At 44.3% G+C, this 14,162-nt stretch overlaps 1 protein-coding gene across 2 annotated transcripts in view; it reads left to right on the top strand.

Annotated features, from left to right (window-relative positions):
• Window positions 1-14,162, top strand: part of RHCG (Rh family C glycoprotein) — a 236,359-nt gene that overhangs the window by 180,351 nt on the left and 41,846 nt on the right. For both annotated transcript variants that reach the window (XM_040414158.1, XM_040414157.1), the window contains exon 4: window positions 12,407-12,554. In XM_040414158.1, coding sequence (XP_040270092.1) covers window positions 12,407-12,554 — 148 coding nt within the window. The remainder of the gene's footprint in view (window positions 1-12,406; window positions 12,555-14,162) is intronic.

Below are 14,162 nucleotides of genomic sequence, written 5' to 3'. Positions count from 1 at the left end.
GTGGCCCAGTCATAGACTGGGAAGGGTGGGAACAGCATGAGAAGTCCACAGAGTGGCCCAATGACAGAGTGGGGAGGTGAAAGAGGCATGAGGAGACCACAGAGTGGCCCAGTGACATAGTGGGAATGTGGCAGCAGCATTAGGAGACCACAGAGTGGTGAAGTGGCAGCATTATTGATTCCGCTACCACGGACCACAACGGAATTCGGAATCCATATCTGGATCCTCCGCTAACCGGAAGCCGAACTTTAGACGCCGAACTTAAAACAGAAGTTCGCTCATCTCTACTTGCTATCCTGCATGACACATGTGCAGAGACAGGAGTCTCTGGGAAAGCTGGGTGACCCCCTCCCCTCTGCCTTTTCATGTTCTTATTATCTGCATTTATGCCTTGCAGGATAGCAGGAAATCTGAGTGACATTACATGATGTAATAGCACCCAGCTTTTCTGCTGTCCTGCATGGCACATGTGGAGAGACATGAGAATAGTCTGAGAAAGCTGAGTATAAGGGCTACTTTCACACTAGCGTTCAGAGCGGGTCCGTCTGATGTCTGCCCAGACGGATCCGCTCCTATAATGCAGACGATGGGATCCGTACAGAACGGATCCGTCTGCATTGTATTTCAGAAAAAAATCTAAGTGCGAAAGTTAGTCAGACGGATCCGTCCAGACTTTACATTGAAAGTCAATGGGGGACGGATCTGTTTGAAATTGAGCTATATTGTGTCATCTTCAAACGGATCCGTCCCCATTGACTTACATTGTAAGTCAGGACGGATCCGTTTGCCTCCGCACGGCTAGGCGGACACCCGAACGCTGGCAGACGGATGCATTCTCAGCGGATCCGCGTCCACTCAGAATGCATTGGGGCCGTACGGATGCGTTCGGGGCCGCTTGTGAGACCCTTCAAACGGAGCTCACAAGCGGAACCCCGAACGCAGGTGTGAAAGTAGCCTAACACAACTCCCACCTCCCCTCATATCTTCTCCTACCTCTGCACTTGTGCCATACAGGACATCAGGAAAGCTGAGTCACATTACATAATAGCACCCAGCTTTCCTCCTGTTCTGAATGGCATATGTGCAGAGGAATAGCCTGGGAAAGCTGAGTGACCCCCCCCTCCCTCCACACATACACCTCTGCACAGTCCTCACCTACAAGTCGTCACTTCATTACTGGTGGGCTTGTGGCAATCCAGAGGAATCAGGCGGGAGGCGGAGCTAGGAGGCGGGGCTATTAGACGGGAGAAAGTTAGGAAGATAGATGGGGGGGACTCTCCTCCACTGGGGGCCCCCCTTCCTCACGGGCCCCATAGCAGCTGCGTGGTCTGCCTATGGTAGGTACGCCACTGCTTTGCTTCTCCTTCAATACAAGTTCTCTGCTCTGGGCAGGGGGGGGCGGAGCCTGTGGCAACATAACATACGTCAGCCAGACGCTAGACGTGCCTGCCTTGCCTGTGCTGTGCATGCCGCTGCTCCAGTCTCGGATCTCTTAAAGAGACAAGCAGCGCAGCCACAGCAGCCGCCGGCGTCCGGCGGGGGAACCCTCCACTCCAGACTCCAGCCCAGTTTTAATTACATTACTGCGGCACGGCGCCACACAGGCACACAATAGAATTATAGATATAATAGTAGTTGCGGCCGGGCCGGCGCTGGGGGCCCCTAAGGAGTCGGGGGCCCGGGGGCAATTGCCCCCCTTGCCTCTATGGTAGCGCCGGCCCTGTGCCCACTGGACCCAGGGACTGAGAAGACCAAAGCCAGCTCCAAGGAGTTCCCTGGCGTGGCAGTTCTTCAGACAATGTGCCGACGACAAAATGCGAGTGGTTTGCACGCTGTGCAATCAGAGCCTGAAGCGAGGCATAAATGTTGTAAACCTGAGCACCACCTGCATGACCAGGCATCTGAATGCAAAGCACGAGCTGCAGTAGAGTAAACACCTCAAAAACCACGAAAGATCTCAGTCTCCTCCTGGTTGCTCTTCTGCTGCAGTCTCATCCTCTTCCTCCCCCTCTGGAGTGACAGTGGCACCTGACACCCCACAAACAGAGGGTGTGGCAGCAACTCCACAACGTCCGTCACCAAGCATCTCCACAATGTCCCATGGAAGCGTTCAGCTATCATCTCCCAAACACTGGAGAGAAAGAGGAAGTACCCCACTACCCACCTGCGATCCCTGGCCCTGAATGCCAGAATTTCAAAATTCCTGGCCTTTAAAAATGCTGTCATTCCGTCTGGTGGAGACGAATACTTAAAAAAAAACGTATGGCGGTGGCTATCCCACAGTACGTAGTACCCATCCCCCCCTGCAAAACAAGTGGCGGACAAAATTAGGTGTGCTCTGCGCAATGCCATCTGTGGCAAGGTCCACATAGCCATTGATATGTGGACCAGTAAGCACGGACAGGGATATTATATCTCCCTAACTGCACACTGGGTAAATGCAGTGGCGGCTGGGCCTGAGGCGGATAGCAGTTTGGCGCATGTCCTTCCGCCACCGAATATTGCAGGATGTTTCTTTTTGACTGGTGCAGAGGTTCCTGAAAAATTACCCCGATATGTCAGAGCTGCTGCAGAAAGTGTGGTCCGTCTGTGCGCGCTTTTGGCGTTCACACCCTGCTGCTGCTCGCCTGCCTGCGCTGCAGCGTAACTTCGGCCTTCCCGCTCACCGCCTCATATGCGACGTGCCCACAAAGTGGAACTCCACCTTGCGCATGCAGGAGAGACTGTGCGAGCAGAAGCAGGTAATAGTGGAGTTTCAGCTGCAGCACGCACGGATGAGTCGCCCTGTAGAACAGCACCACTTCACCACCCATGAGTGGGCCTCCATGCGAGACATGTGTGCCATGTTGTGCTGTTTTGAGTACTCCACCAACATGGCCAGTTCCGATGACGCCGGTATCAGCGTTACTATCCCACTTCTATGTCTCCTTGAAAAATCGCTTTGGGCGATAATGGAAGAGGATGTGGCACAGGAGGAAGAGGGATGATTTCCATGGTTATCAGGTCAGTCATTCACAAGTGGCTCGGAGGGTGGGTTCCTGCTCCAACAGAGTCCAGGTACACAATTGTCCAGCCACTGGAGGATGATGAGGAAGAGGAGGAACCATGTTCACGGCAGGGTGGCACCCAAAGCAACTCATGGGCATCACTGGAGCGTGGCTGGGGGGATACAGAGGACACAGATGATACACCTCCCACAGAGGACAGCATGTCGTTGCCATTGGGCAGCCTGGCACACATGAGCAACTACATGCTGTAGTGCTTGCGCAAGGACCGCCGAGTTGCCCATATTCTAACCATTGCTGATTGCTAGGTGGCCACCCTACTGGATCCCCGCTACAAGGACAACGTGCTGTCCTTAATTCCGTCACTGGAGCGTGATCGGAAGATGCGCGAGTACAAGCGCACGCTGGTAGACACGCTGCTGATGGCATTCCCACCTGATACCAGGGGCTCAGTGGAAACACAAGGCGAAGGCAGAGGAGGAGGAAGAAGTCGCCAACGCAGCAGGGGCACCGCCAGCACTTCAGAAGGGAGGGTTAGCATGGCCAAAATGTGGAAAAGCTTTTTCCGCACGCCACAACAACAAGCACCACCAGCTCTTAGCAGGAGGCAGCATTTCAGCAACATGGTGGAATAGTATGTGTGCACACGCCGACACGTACTGACTGATGAGTATGCCCCATTCAACTTCTGGGTCTCCAAATTGGGCAAACAGCCTGAGCTTGCCCTTTACGCCTTGGAGGTGCTGGCCTGCCCTGAGGCCAGTGTATAGTCCGAACGTGTGTTCAGCACGGCAGGGGGGGTGATCACAGACAAGCGCAGCCGCCTGTCCACAGCCAATGTGGACAAGCTCCCATTCATTAAAATGAACCAGGAATGGATCCCACAGGACTTGTCCGTAACTTGTGCAGAATAGACAAGTATACCGCCTTCACCCAGCCATTGTTATACTCCAGCGCACTTGTTTTTTTTTTTTTTTTTATATTTCCCTATGTTTTGGGGTCTTCTCAAATTTATAAATAAATAAATTTAAAAAATACTAAAATAGTGTTGGCTACCTCCTCCTCCTCCTCCTCCACCGCTTCCACTTACACCATCATGTCCACCGCCTCCTCAACCTCCTACTCCACTTTGACCTCCGCCTCCTAGTTCAAGATCATTATTTTTTACTTTTTTTAAAAATTCTATGTTATTTTAATTTATTTCCCTATCCACCTTTTGTTTGCAGGGCAATTGTCCTAATCTTACCCCTATTTTGCTTCCCTTTGCAACCCCCTAGCCCTTTCTAGGACTTTTTTAGAGCCATTTTAAGTGCCCCAAAGTTCGGTCCCCATTGACTTCAATGGGGTTCCGGATCGGGGTCAAGTTCGGGTCCCGAACCCGAACTTTGCGGTGAAGTTTGGCCGAACACGGCGAACCTGAACTTCCAGGTGTTCGCTTAACCCTACTCAGACATTATAGTCTATGGGTCAGTGATCATGGACACGATCTGTGTTTGGTCTGTGGTTTTCACAGACCATTGGTAGGAGATGCCCTGGACACTAATTTTCAGCTGAACAGGGTCCGTGGAATACAGGTGACATATGGCAAAAAATGGACACACAGACAAAGCACAGATCTTTCATGAACATCTTCAAGTAAGAACCACTGACCATCTTGTCATGGGTGTCATCACATAGATGTGTGAATGAGGCCTCACAGATTAAATGAAGCTTTAGGGTCCCTACACAGATGGTGGAATGCATTTGTGGAAAACTGTGTATAACTAATTTTCCTATGGAGTTTAGATTTGTCCACTCTAAAACTCCATGGAGTACATTTATTAAGACAGGTGTTTCAGACGCGGATCTTAACAAAGCCCCATAGCTGGCGGAGGATCCACTGAAGTTATGAAGAGGTAAAGGCCTGTCCATAACTTCGGCACTTCAAGCGTCAGTTCTAAATGTAAGACCGCTTCCTAGCGTCTATTGCGCTGCCATAATTTAGGCGTATTTAATAAATGACCCCCGATGTGTCTGTGTTCTGCTGTGGAAAATATGAAATGTTGTGGATTGTGTAAACTCAACTTCTTCATAGATTACAATGGGAAATCATAATTCACAATGAAATCTGCATTAGCTCCTTACACAGATGAAGTTGCTCTTCCTTTTTTTGAGTGGGGATCATTTATCAATTGGAAATGCGCCTAAATTAGGTGTTTTTTCAGGCACAATCTGCGACTTCTCCCCGCTCAGGCCAGGTCTAAAATTGTGGGCGTGGCACGTTGGGGAAGGGGACGGGCCGGTAGGCGTCTCTAAATAACTGCCGCGGATCCACCGCTAGCTTAGGGCTTTATTAAGACTGGCGTCTTAATAAATGTGCCCCAGTGTATTTGCCTACTAGCATTTTCTTCATGCTATCTTTCTCCTATAGAGAAGTTGATGTCAGAAAGCTTGAAAAAACACCAAGAGCTGCAGCATGCTGTGTTTTTGAAAGAAGCCATAAAGACAAGAAACACCACCAAATGAACAAAAAACGCCAGTAGAAAGAAAATAAACACATAAAATCTGGAGCTGGTGTTTAAAAAAAAAAATGCACCAAAAATGCAGGTGCAAAAAACAAAACTAGTAAGTAACACAAAAGTGCAGAAGAATGCCTGCAAAAACTTATTTGTGAAAGCACCCTTATACATTAGCCAGCAAGGTGGGCCAGTTTACATTATTATGGTTTTAAGCATCATTCAAATGTCCATGCTCAAATCCATGAGAAGGTGGTCAGTGATGCATCCATGGAGTCATCCTTGAAGGATCAGTGTTTGGTCCGTGTGTCCATTTCTTACGGTCAGCGTGCCATCCGTGTTTCACTGACCCTGCACAGCTGAAAAAAATAATTCATAGCATCTCTTCCTAATGAAATGTGAAACACGGATGCAACATGGATGGCCTCTGTGTTGCATCCACAGCTTTTACTGACCCATAGACTATAATGGGTGTGAATCGTGATGGATCCGTGAACACGGACAAAATAGAGCATGCATCCGTGCTAAAAACACGGACCCACTGACAGTGCTAAAACACTGATGTCTGAATACACACATTAAAATGAATGGGGACGTTTGCTGTCCGTGGAGAACACATGCAGCACACATCCGTGAAACACTGATGTGTGAATGAGGGTTTGGCTGTTGACTTGAGGTCATTGCAGTACAGTATGACTCACTCCCTAAAAGTAATTATAGGTAAACTGTCATTTAGGTGGAGGAATGATGCGCCCATTGTTAAACTTGTTATGTTACTTAGTGATGCAGATGTGATTTTAATATTTTTCTAAGGAATGGGAGTTGTACAAACAGGTCTGCAAATTTTTTTTTTTCAAGAGCTGTTTTGGTTATTCCACGCAATCTTTATGTTTTTTTGGTGCGACGAATCTGAAAATCACCTCCATTTTGTTATAGGACATCACGTTTCCTGACAATTTAGTTAACTATGTTAAATAAGGGAATAGCTCAAAATAAATTGAAATAGACTTATAAAATTTAAGTTTTATTACAATTTTTTCATGAAAATCCTTATTTGAACTGAAATGAGCTCACCTACACATACTAAACTCGATTCTTCTTCCCTGTGAGGCTCCTCTTGGTGCATTTACGTTTGTGAGTAGTATCTGGAATGTCTCTCTGAAGCATCCAACAGTAGTCTGCCATCATTGTGATGCTCCATTTTCCCTGGTATCTCCTTTCCATCTCTTTAATGTCTTGGTGGAATCGTTTACCTTGTTCCTCACTTACAGCTCCCACATTTTCAGGAAAGTAGTCAAGGTGAGACTGGAGGAAATGCACTTTCAATCTCATCAGGCAAGCCAAAGCTTGAAATCTTTCAGCATTCGTCCGACGATCTTTTTGTAGTGAGGATCTTGGTTATTGCCTAAAAATTTCTCTACGACTTCTTTAAATGCAATCTTTTTGAGGATCCGTCATGGTATTGACAAACTCTTGATCAACTATAAGCCTTCTAATGTCTGATCCGACGAACACACCTTCCTTAAATTTTGCCTCCGACAAGCCTGGAAACTTGGTGACAAAGTATTTGAAGCATTCTCCATCCCTTGGAAGTGATTTTACGAATTGCTTCATCAATCCCAATTTTATGTGGAGAGGTGGTAGAAGAACTTTATGGAAAGGTACCAAAGTTTTTCGAAGGACATTTTTTTCGATGACGACCCTCAGCTGCCAACTCTTTTTCATCCAGTGATTTTGTCGGTCTCAACTGTCCCATAGACACAGAAAACAAGGGTATTTGGTATACCCAGCTTGTTGCCCGAGCAGCATGCACAAGACCTTCAAGTCCCCACACACTTGCTAACCATGGTCTTCATATTTAAGTTTACGAAGAACCAATTCCAAGTTCTCGTAGGTTTCCTTCAAGTGTACGGCATGACCTACAGGTATGGAAGCGTAAAAACCACCGTTGTGGAAAAAACTGCTTTCAGACTTCTTTTTGAAGAATCTATAAAAAGATGCCATTGCTCTGAATCATATTGGATTTTAAATTGACCCATCAGACCTTCGACATCGATGCAATAAACCAACTTGTCTTCCTGGGCGAAGTAAGGAACTAACTCCTTTTCACGATGTCTGAACCACGAAGATGACGCTCCTGGCAATAATAAATTCCTGCTTTTCAGCCTTGATCCGAGTAACTCAGCGGCATCTTTGGGAAGATTCAAGTCTCTTACCAAATCATTCATCTCCTCCTGAGAAAACAATTAAGGTCTTGTATCATCTTCAAAGTCAGAACTTGATTCGTCATCTGGTTCAGGTATGACTTCACCTTTATCGGAGTTAGGTATCTCTTCCAAGGTAGCAGGGGGCTTGGGTACTGGTATATCTGTGCCATGGGGGATGGGACGAATTGCTGAGTGAAGATTGGGGTATGCAATGGAATGCTTCCATTTGGAATTAAACCCTTTCACATCGCATTAACAAAAGTAACAGTCGTCACTATGATTCGTTTGCTCTCGCCATACCATAGGAATCCCATAACTGAAAGATTTTTTTCTTACCCTTGAACCAGTTTCAGAGGTCCTCAACACACCGTTTGCACACTTTATGAGGCACCCAAACTTTATCTTGATCTCCAATTTTTTGTCCAAAGTATGCGAAGTATACTTTTTCACAAAGTCTGTAATATTCTGCTGTTGCTTCAACACTGTATATTCACCACAGATGAAAAACTGTCTGGTGAATTAATACACTTTCGCGGAGCCATAACATAACAGTTGAAGAATGAGGAGCTAACACGAACTACGATGAAAAAGTGTGAACAGCCTAGAACCAAGAACCTGACGATGATTCATGCACAAGTGTGGACTGCAGGAGAGAGCAGCTCTGTGTCTGTACAAGAGACGTCACAGTGCTGGCCATGCCCCCCTGCACTGACCGGAGCTGCTGCTATCTGCCCTGTGTCTTCCTCCCACTGGATTCTTCAGGACAGAGTAACCCCTTCTACCATTAGAAGCACAGACTCAGGGCTGAGGCTTACACATACAGCATGCTGATGAGTATCGCAGTAGTCAGACATGTCACTCAGAGCAGCACTGGTATTCACCCCCTTTGCAGGGGGGAGGGGCAGAGATTGTTTACCTGCAAATAACAACAAAGGGGCAAAAAAGAGAACTAGGGAAATGAGGAAATATAATTTTTCCCCCTAAAACTTGCTTAGCTTATGTATATATTGCTGACCATCAGATTTACAATGCTATATTTTTTTTTAACATAATTCAGACAACCCCTTTAAGGTTTTTTGGGCATTTTATATCTTAAATGCACTTATCTGAATTAATTAATAGTAATTTGGACTTTAAATTTGGTTAAAACCCATAATATAAAAAAATACCAAAAATAAAAAAAAATTGATAAATTTGAAGACAATTTTGCATTTTGTGGCAAATCATGATGTCTAGGAGTTTTTTCAATATTTTATTTGTTTTCACCACACAAATACATGGAAATTAGATGAAAATAATCAAACTGCTTTTTAGTCGCAGACCTGGGTTGACACCTTGTGAAGCAGGAAATGGAATATCACTATTAATTATTCTTAGTAATATTAAGACTTTATTCTCTAAGGGCTCATTCAGGCGACCGTATATTTGTGTCCGCATCCATTCCGCAATTTTGTGAAACGGATGCAGACTTATTCATTTCAATGGGGCTGCAAAAGATGCGGCAGCACACCATGTGCTGTCCACATCCGTACTTCCATTCTGCGGCCCTGCAAAAAAGGACAGAACATGTCCTATTCTTGTTAGTTTTGGTGGTCAAGAATAGGCATTTTTATCATAGGGCTGGCCATTCCGCTCTGCAAATTACGGAAAGCACATGGCCGGTATCCATGTTTTGTGCTAGGGACAGTGTTGCTGAAAACGATTAATAGAAGAATATTTATAGAAGAGGGAGAGTGCAGGGGGAGTGTACGGAGAGTGCAGGAAGACTATTCGGCCTCAGTTTTATTTATTTATTCCTACAATTACTTATTCCTATATCAACCGTAAATTTAATTCAATACCAATAAGATGGAAGCCTTTATTATTCCAGTACGAGAGTGGTCTGGTTATACCTGATTTATAGCGATTTGTGACAAATTAATTCGGAACAAATAAAATTTCTTGGCAAAATTTTGCTCATCATTTTTAGCTGACTTTTTTTCACTGATGCCCTTCTGAGAAACGGACGTAAAACATGGACCCATTCAGTTGCATGTTCTATTTTTTTGATGACCGTTTTTCACTGACAGTCAAAAAAACTGACATGTGAATAACCCCATAGACTACCATTGGTCTTAAAATCACATGTCCATTTTTCACTCGTGTGCATGTAGCCTAACCGTATTAGATGCAAATAAGACAAAATTGATGATTTATAGAAACATTGTGGACACAACATTTTCGAGGGACATGAATATGCATATAATGTGAACACTGATTTCTATGAATGCCAACATTGCCTCCTATTGTTCGTATGCATGGGCCCCACATATTCAGGCTACCGTTTGGACCAGGATTGCATGTTTTATCTTAATTTATTTAGTAATTTTGTCTCATGTCTATTGTGTCTATTAAGTTATTAATTGTTATATTGTTTAAGGGATTTTCCTATTTTAACCTGTGCACAAAATTTTAAAATCAACTACTTTAGAGTCTGATTAATTATAAATTTTATTAGAGAAAAACACCTGGCAATGAGGGGGAAAAAAACGCCAGACCAACATCATAGTGCGATATGAAAAAACAAAAAAAGAAAGTGTGCCAAAAATTCACTTGAATGGTGAAAAAACCACCTGTTTCTCCTGCATTTAATATTTCCCCTAGACTTCCATGGAGCTGGCATTGTTTTTGCTTAAAAACACAGCTAAAAACACCAGTAAAAAAAACACACCAAAAACGCAAGTCTACCATCACATGCTGGTATCTCTTTTGACAGTAAAAAGCATTACAATTGCATCAGGGTGGTGGAGAGAATGGGAGTAGTCACGGTGGCGGCCTTCACTCCGCTGCTTCCTAGGCAGTGCTTTAATAGGAGGGTGCAGCATTTCTTCCCTCAGGGCACACTCAGATTTTGGGTCCCCCTGCCTGATGGTAGTGGAGGTACCCTTGGTGTATGTGGTTTTTTGGGTTAAGCTTATTACATCCCGCTCACATGCAGAGAAGTCTGTAGCCAAGGTGTAGGACTTGTAGAATAACCACACTTTCTGTATAATTCAGTAAGGCCTCTTGCACACGAACAATACGGATTAGGTCCGGATGCGTTCAGGGTGCATTCAGGAAAACTCGTACCATTTTGCAAGCAAGTTCAGTCAGTTTTGTTTGCGATTCGAGTTCAGTTGTTAAATTTTTATTGCGCGGGTGAAATGCGCATTGATGCGTTTTTCACACCCGTGATAGAAAACCTAATGTTTACAAACAACATCTCTTAGCAATCATCAGTGAAAAACACATCACATCCGCACTTGCTTGCGGATGCGATGCATTTTTCACGCAGCCCCATTCACTTCTATGGGGCCAGCGTTGTGTGAAAAACGCAGAATATAGAACATGCTGCGATTTTTCACGCAACCTACAAGTGATGCGTGAAAAACTACGCTCATGTACACAGACCTATTTAAAGGAATGTGTCCGGATTCAAGCATTGCACCCACGCTGAAAACTCGCTCATCTGAAAGGGGCCTAACTCTTCCTTCAAGGGCTGGCACATATGCTGCTCCTAAATGTCCTTTTACATGGGATGACAGAGCAGCAGATTGTTGGGAACAAAACTTTGCTGCTTGCCAGTGGAGGAGACCATTACATTTACATGCAGCGATCTCCTCCACAGTATGGGGAGCAGTGATCGCTAATTCCATCGCTCCTCTCAATACTGACTCCTTGTTTGTCGGCAGCAGATTGTGTCTACAAAGCACGATCTGCTGCTGGCAAACAGCGATTTTTATGTACGCACAATCGAATTACCCGATGAACAAGCATTTACACCGGGGGTTACAATGGTCCTGAACTAGTCAGTTTTTCCTATTTTGTAATCAGAAAAACATTTCATAGACTTCATGAGTGCCCAGCCTCATTCCTTTTTGGCTTCACAATGGTAGCACCTAGGCACTGAGATAGAGCTTTATGTAAATGTTTTTCCTGATGATTATACAGTACTAATAAATAATAACTGTGTAGTAGAGATGAGCAATTCTTAAAAAGAAAGAGAGAGAGGGAGACACTTTTCTAGGCAGGCAGAGCACTTTCAAATTTATTGGGACCTGAACTGAATTGGACATCTGATTCAGCCGAATCTGACCAGAATCAAAATTCCTTAAAGGGGTTATCCCACTTCGCGTTTTCATACTTACCTGCTGCCACCGCGCCGTTCACTTCCTGGATTCTGGCTGGGGGCAGGCTTCATCTTGATTGAAGTCTTCTCCTGGACTGAACGCGCACGCTGCCGCGCATGCGCCATGTGACTTATTTCTGGCCAGTATAGTACAGAGCCGGCGTGCGCGTTCGCAGCTCTGTACTATTCTGGCCGGGAAGAAGTCACCGTCACGCATGCGCGGCAGCGTGCGCGTTCAGGACAGCGAGCAGCCCGGCCGGGAGAAAAGAAGGAGTCTTCTGAGCAAGCGCGACCATCGGGATTCTGGAGAAGAGCGGTGGCCGTAACCAGGGGAGACCGAGTCACAACAATAAGGTAAGTGGGGATGAATTTTCTCTTAAACGGTGGGAATTTGTTAATCAAGTATATTTACAAAAATGATCACTGTCAAATCATTAACTGACTTAACAGTGATCATTATGATGGGATAACCCCTTTAAGAGCTTTGGCTGTATATTCTTTTCATACCTTATGAGATGTAAAGTTGATCTGTCAATCTGTATCTCACCACAGGTCATTGACGCTGGGGGTTCCATGACAATCCACACATTTGGGGCATATTTTGGACTAACAGTTTCTTGGATCTTAAAGCGTCCACATCTTAGTCAAAATAACAACAAGGATGTATCAGAGTATCACTCTGATCTGTTTGCTATGATTGGTGAGTTGCGTTTTTTCGTGAAACATCTTCAGATATCTTAAGATTTAAATGGAAAGTATTTAAGTAAAAAAAATCCTCGTGTAAATAGCATGTCAGGTTTTTATATTCTGCTCTCAGGGAAATATTTTGTGAATAAATACTAGCAAAAGTCAATTCTACATCTCCTGTAGACTATTATACCCCTCTCATCTCTATGCATGTCGTAATGAGTAACATTCTTTGGTTGTGAAAGCTCCGTCTGCAAATATGCAGGGCAAATTAAAAATATGCAAATAACCAACCATGTACAGTATCCATACTTAGAGGTATAGTGATTGTTCTGTTGTGACTGCAGTGGTCAATTTCTATCATCTTCTGTCACCAGTTCTTAGAAACAGTTAAAAAAAATCTTACAGAGTTATATTGTATCTACAAGATTTGCCATCTAGGACAGAGTGGGCAGACACAGAGCTGGACTGGGGTGCCTTGGTCCCACCAGTAAATTTCATTCTGGGGGCCCACTGTACAGCTACATGCAATTATAACCTGCTCAAACATAGGCAGGCAAGACGGTACAAGATGATTGATAATGGATCTCTTATTATAATAATTATTGCATTTATAATAATCGATCCAAAGTCGATTTGTTCTCCAACTTTGTTTTAATGCTGTTTTCATACAGCATTATAATGTATGCGCTGCACGGAGAAAAATACGTTTAAGTCCGAAATTTGACTTTGGTGAAGAACTTTGGTCTTCACATTATAAAAAACTAATCCGAATTTGGCTTTGGTACCAACTGGTACCTCTATACTGAAGATGACTTCAGATTACTGTTTTTAAATGTTTTTAAAGTTGTAGAAATGAAGGCCAAAGTTCTTCACCAAAGTCTTGCGAGACTTCAGACTTAACAAATTTTGCCTCTGCAAATTTGGACGCATAGGCTGGTTGGGATGCTACCTATGTATAGGTAGTGCAGTCAGTCTACTGTCACTTGTGCCCACTGGTGTAGGGGTGAGGGACTAGAGCCCACCCTTGTTCTGGTAGCCAACCAGGGGTTCACCTGTTCCCCTGTGGGCTTGTCCGGGCTTGGGCAGACAAATAGTTTTTGATATGCATCCTTCATCTGTCTGCCGTATTTCTCCCCATTGTATGTTGTAAAAAGCCACTTTATTATGACAGTAGCTACATTTTTCTTTCCCTAATGTCCTTCACAATTGGTAAGCTTTTTCCTAATCCATTTCGTTATATTTAACACCACTTCATGTCATTAGCATTTGACAACAGTAATTTTCCATATTCAGAACAGATTCCTTAAAGTGTTTCTCCAATGTACAAACCGGATTCCAAAAAAGTTGGGACACTAAACAAATTGTGAATAAAAACTGAATGCAATGATGTGGAGATGGCAAATGTCAATATTTTATTTGTAATAGAACATAGATGACAGATCAAACGTATAATCCGAGTAAATGTATCATTTTAAAGAAAAAATACGTTGATTCAAAATTTCACGGTGTCAACAAATCCCCAAAAAGTTGGGACAAGTAGCAATAAGAGGCTGGAAAAAGTAAATTTGAGCATAACGAAGAGCTGGAAGACCAATTAACACTAATTAGGTCAATTGGC

This window comes from Bufo bufo, chromosome 1 (genome assembly GCF_905171765.1).
Source record: "Bufo bufo chromosome 1, aBufBuf1.1, whole genome shotgun sequence".
In the NCBI taxonomy this organism is placed as follows: domain Eukaryota; kingdom Metazoa; phylum Chordata; class Amphibia; order Anura; family Bufonidae; genus Bufo; species Bufo bufo.
This window is presented reverse-complemented; position numbering and strand designations above follow the sequence as displayed.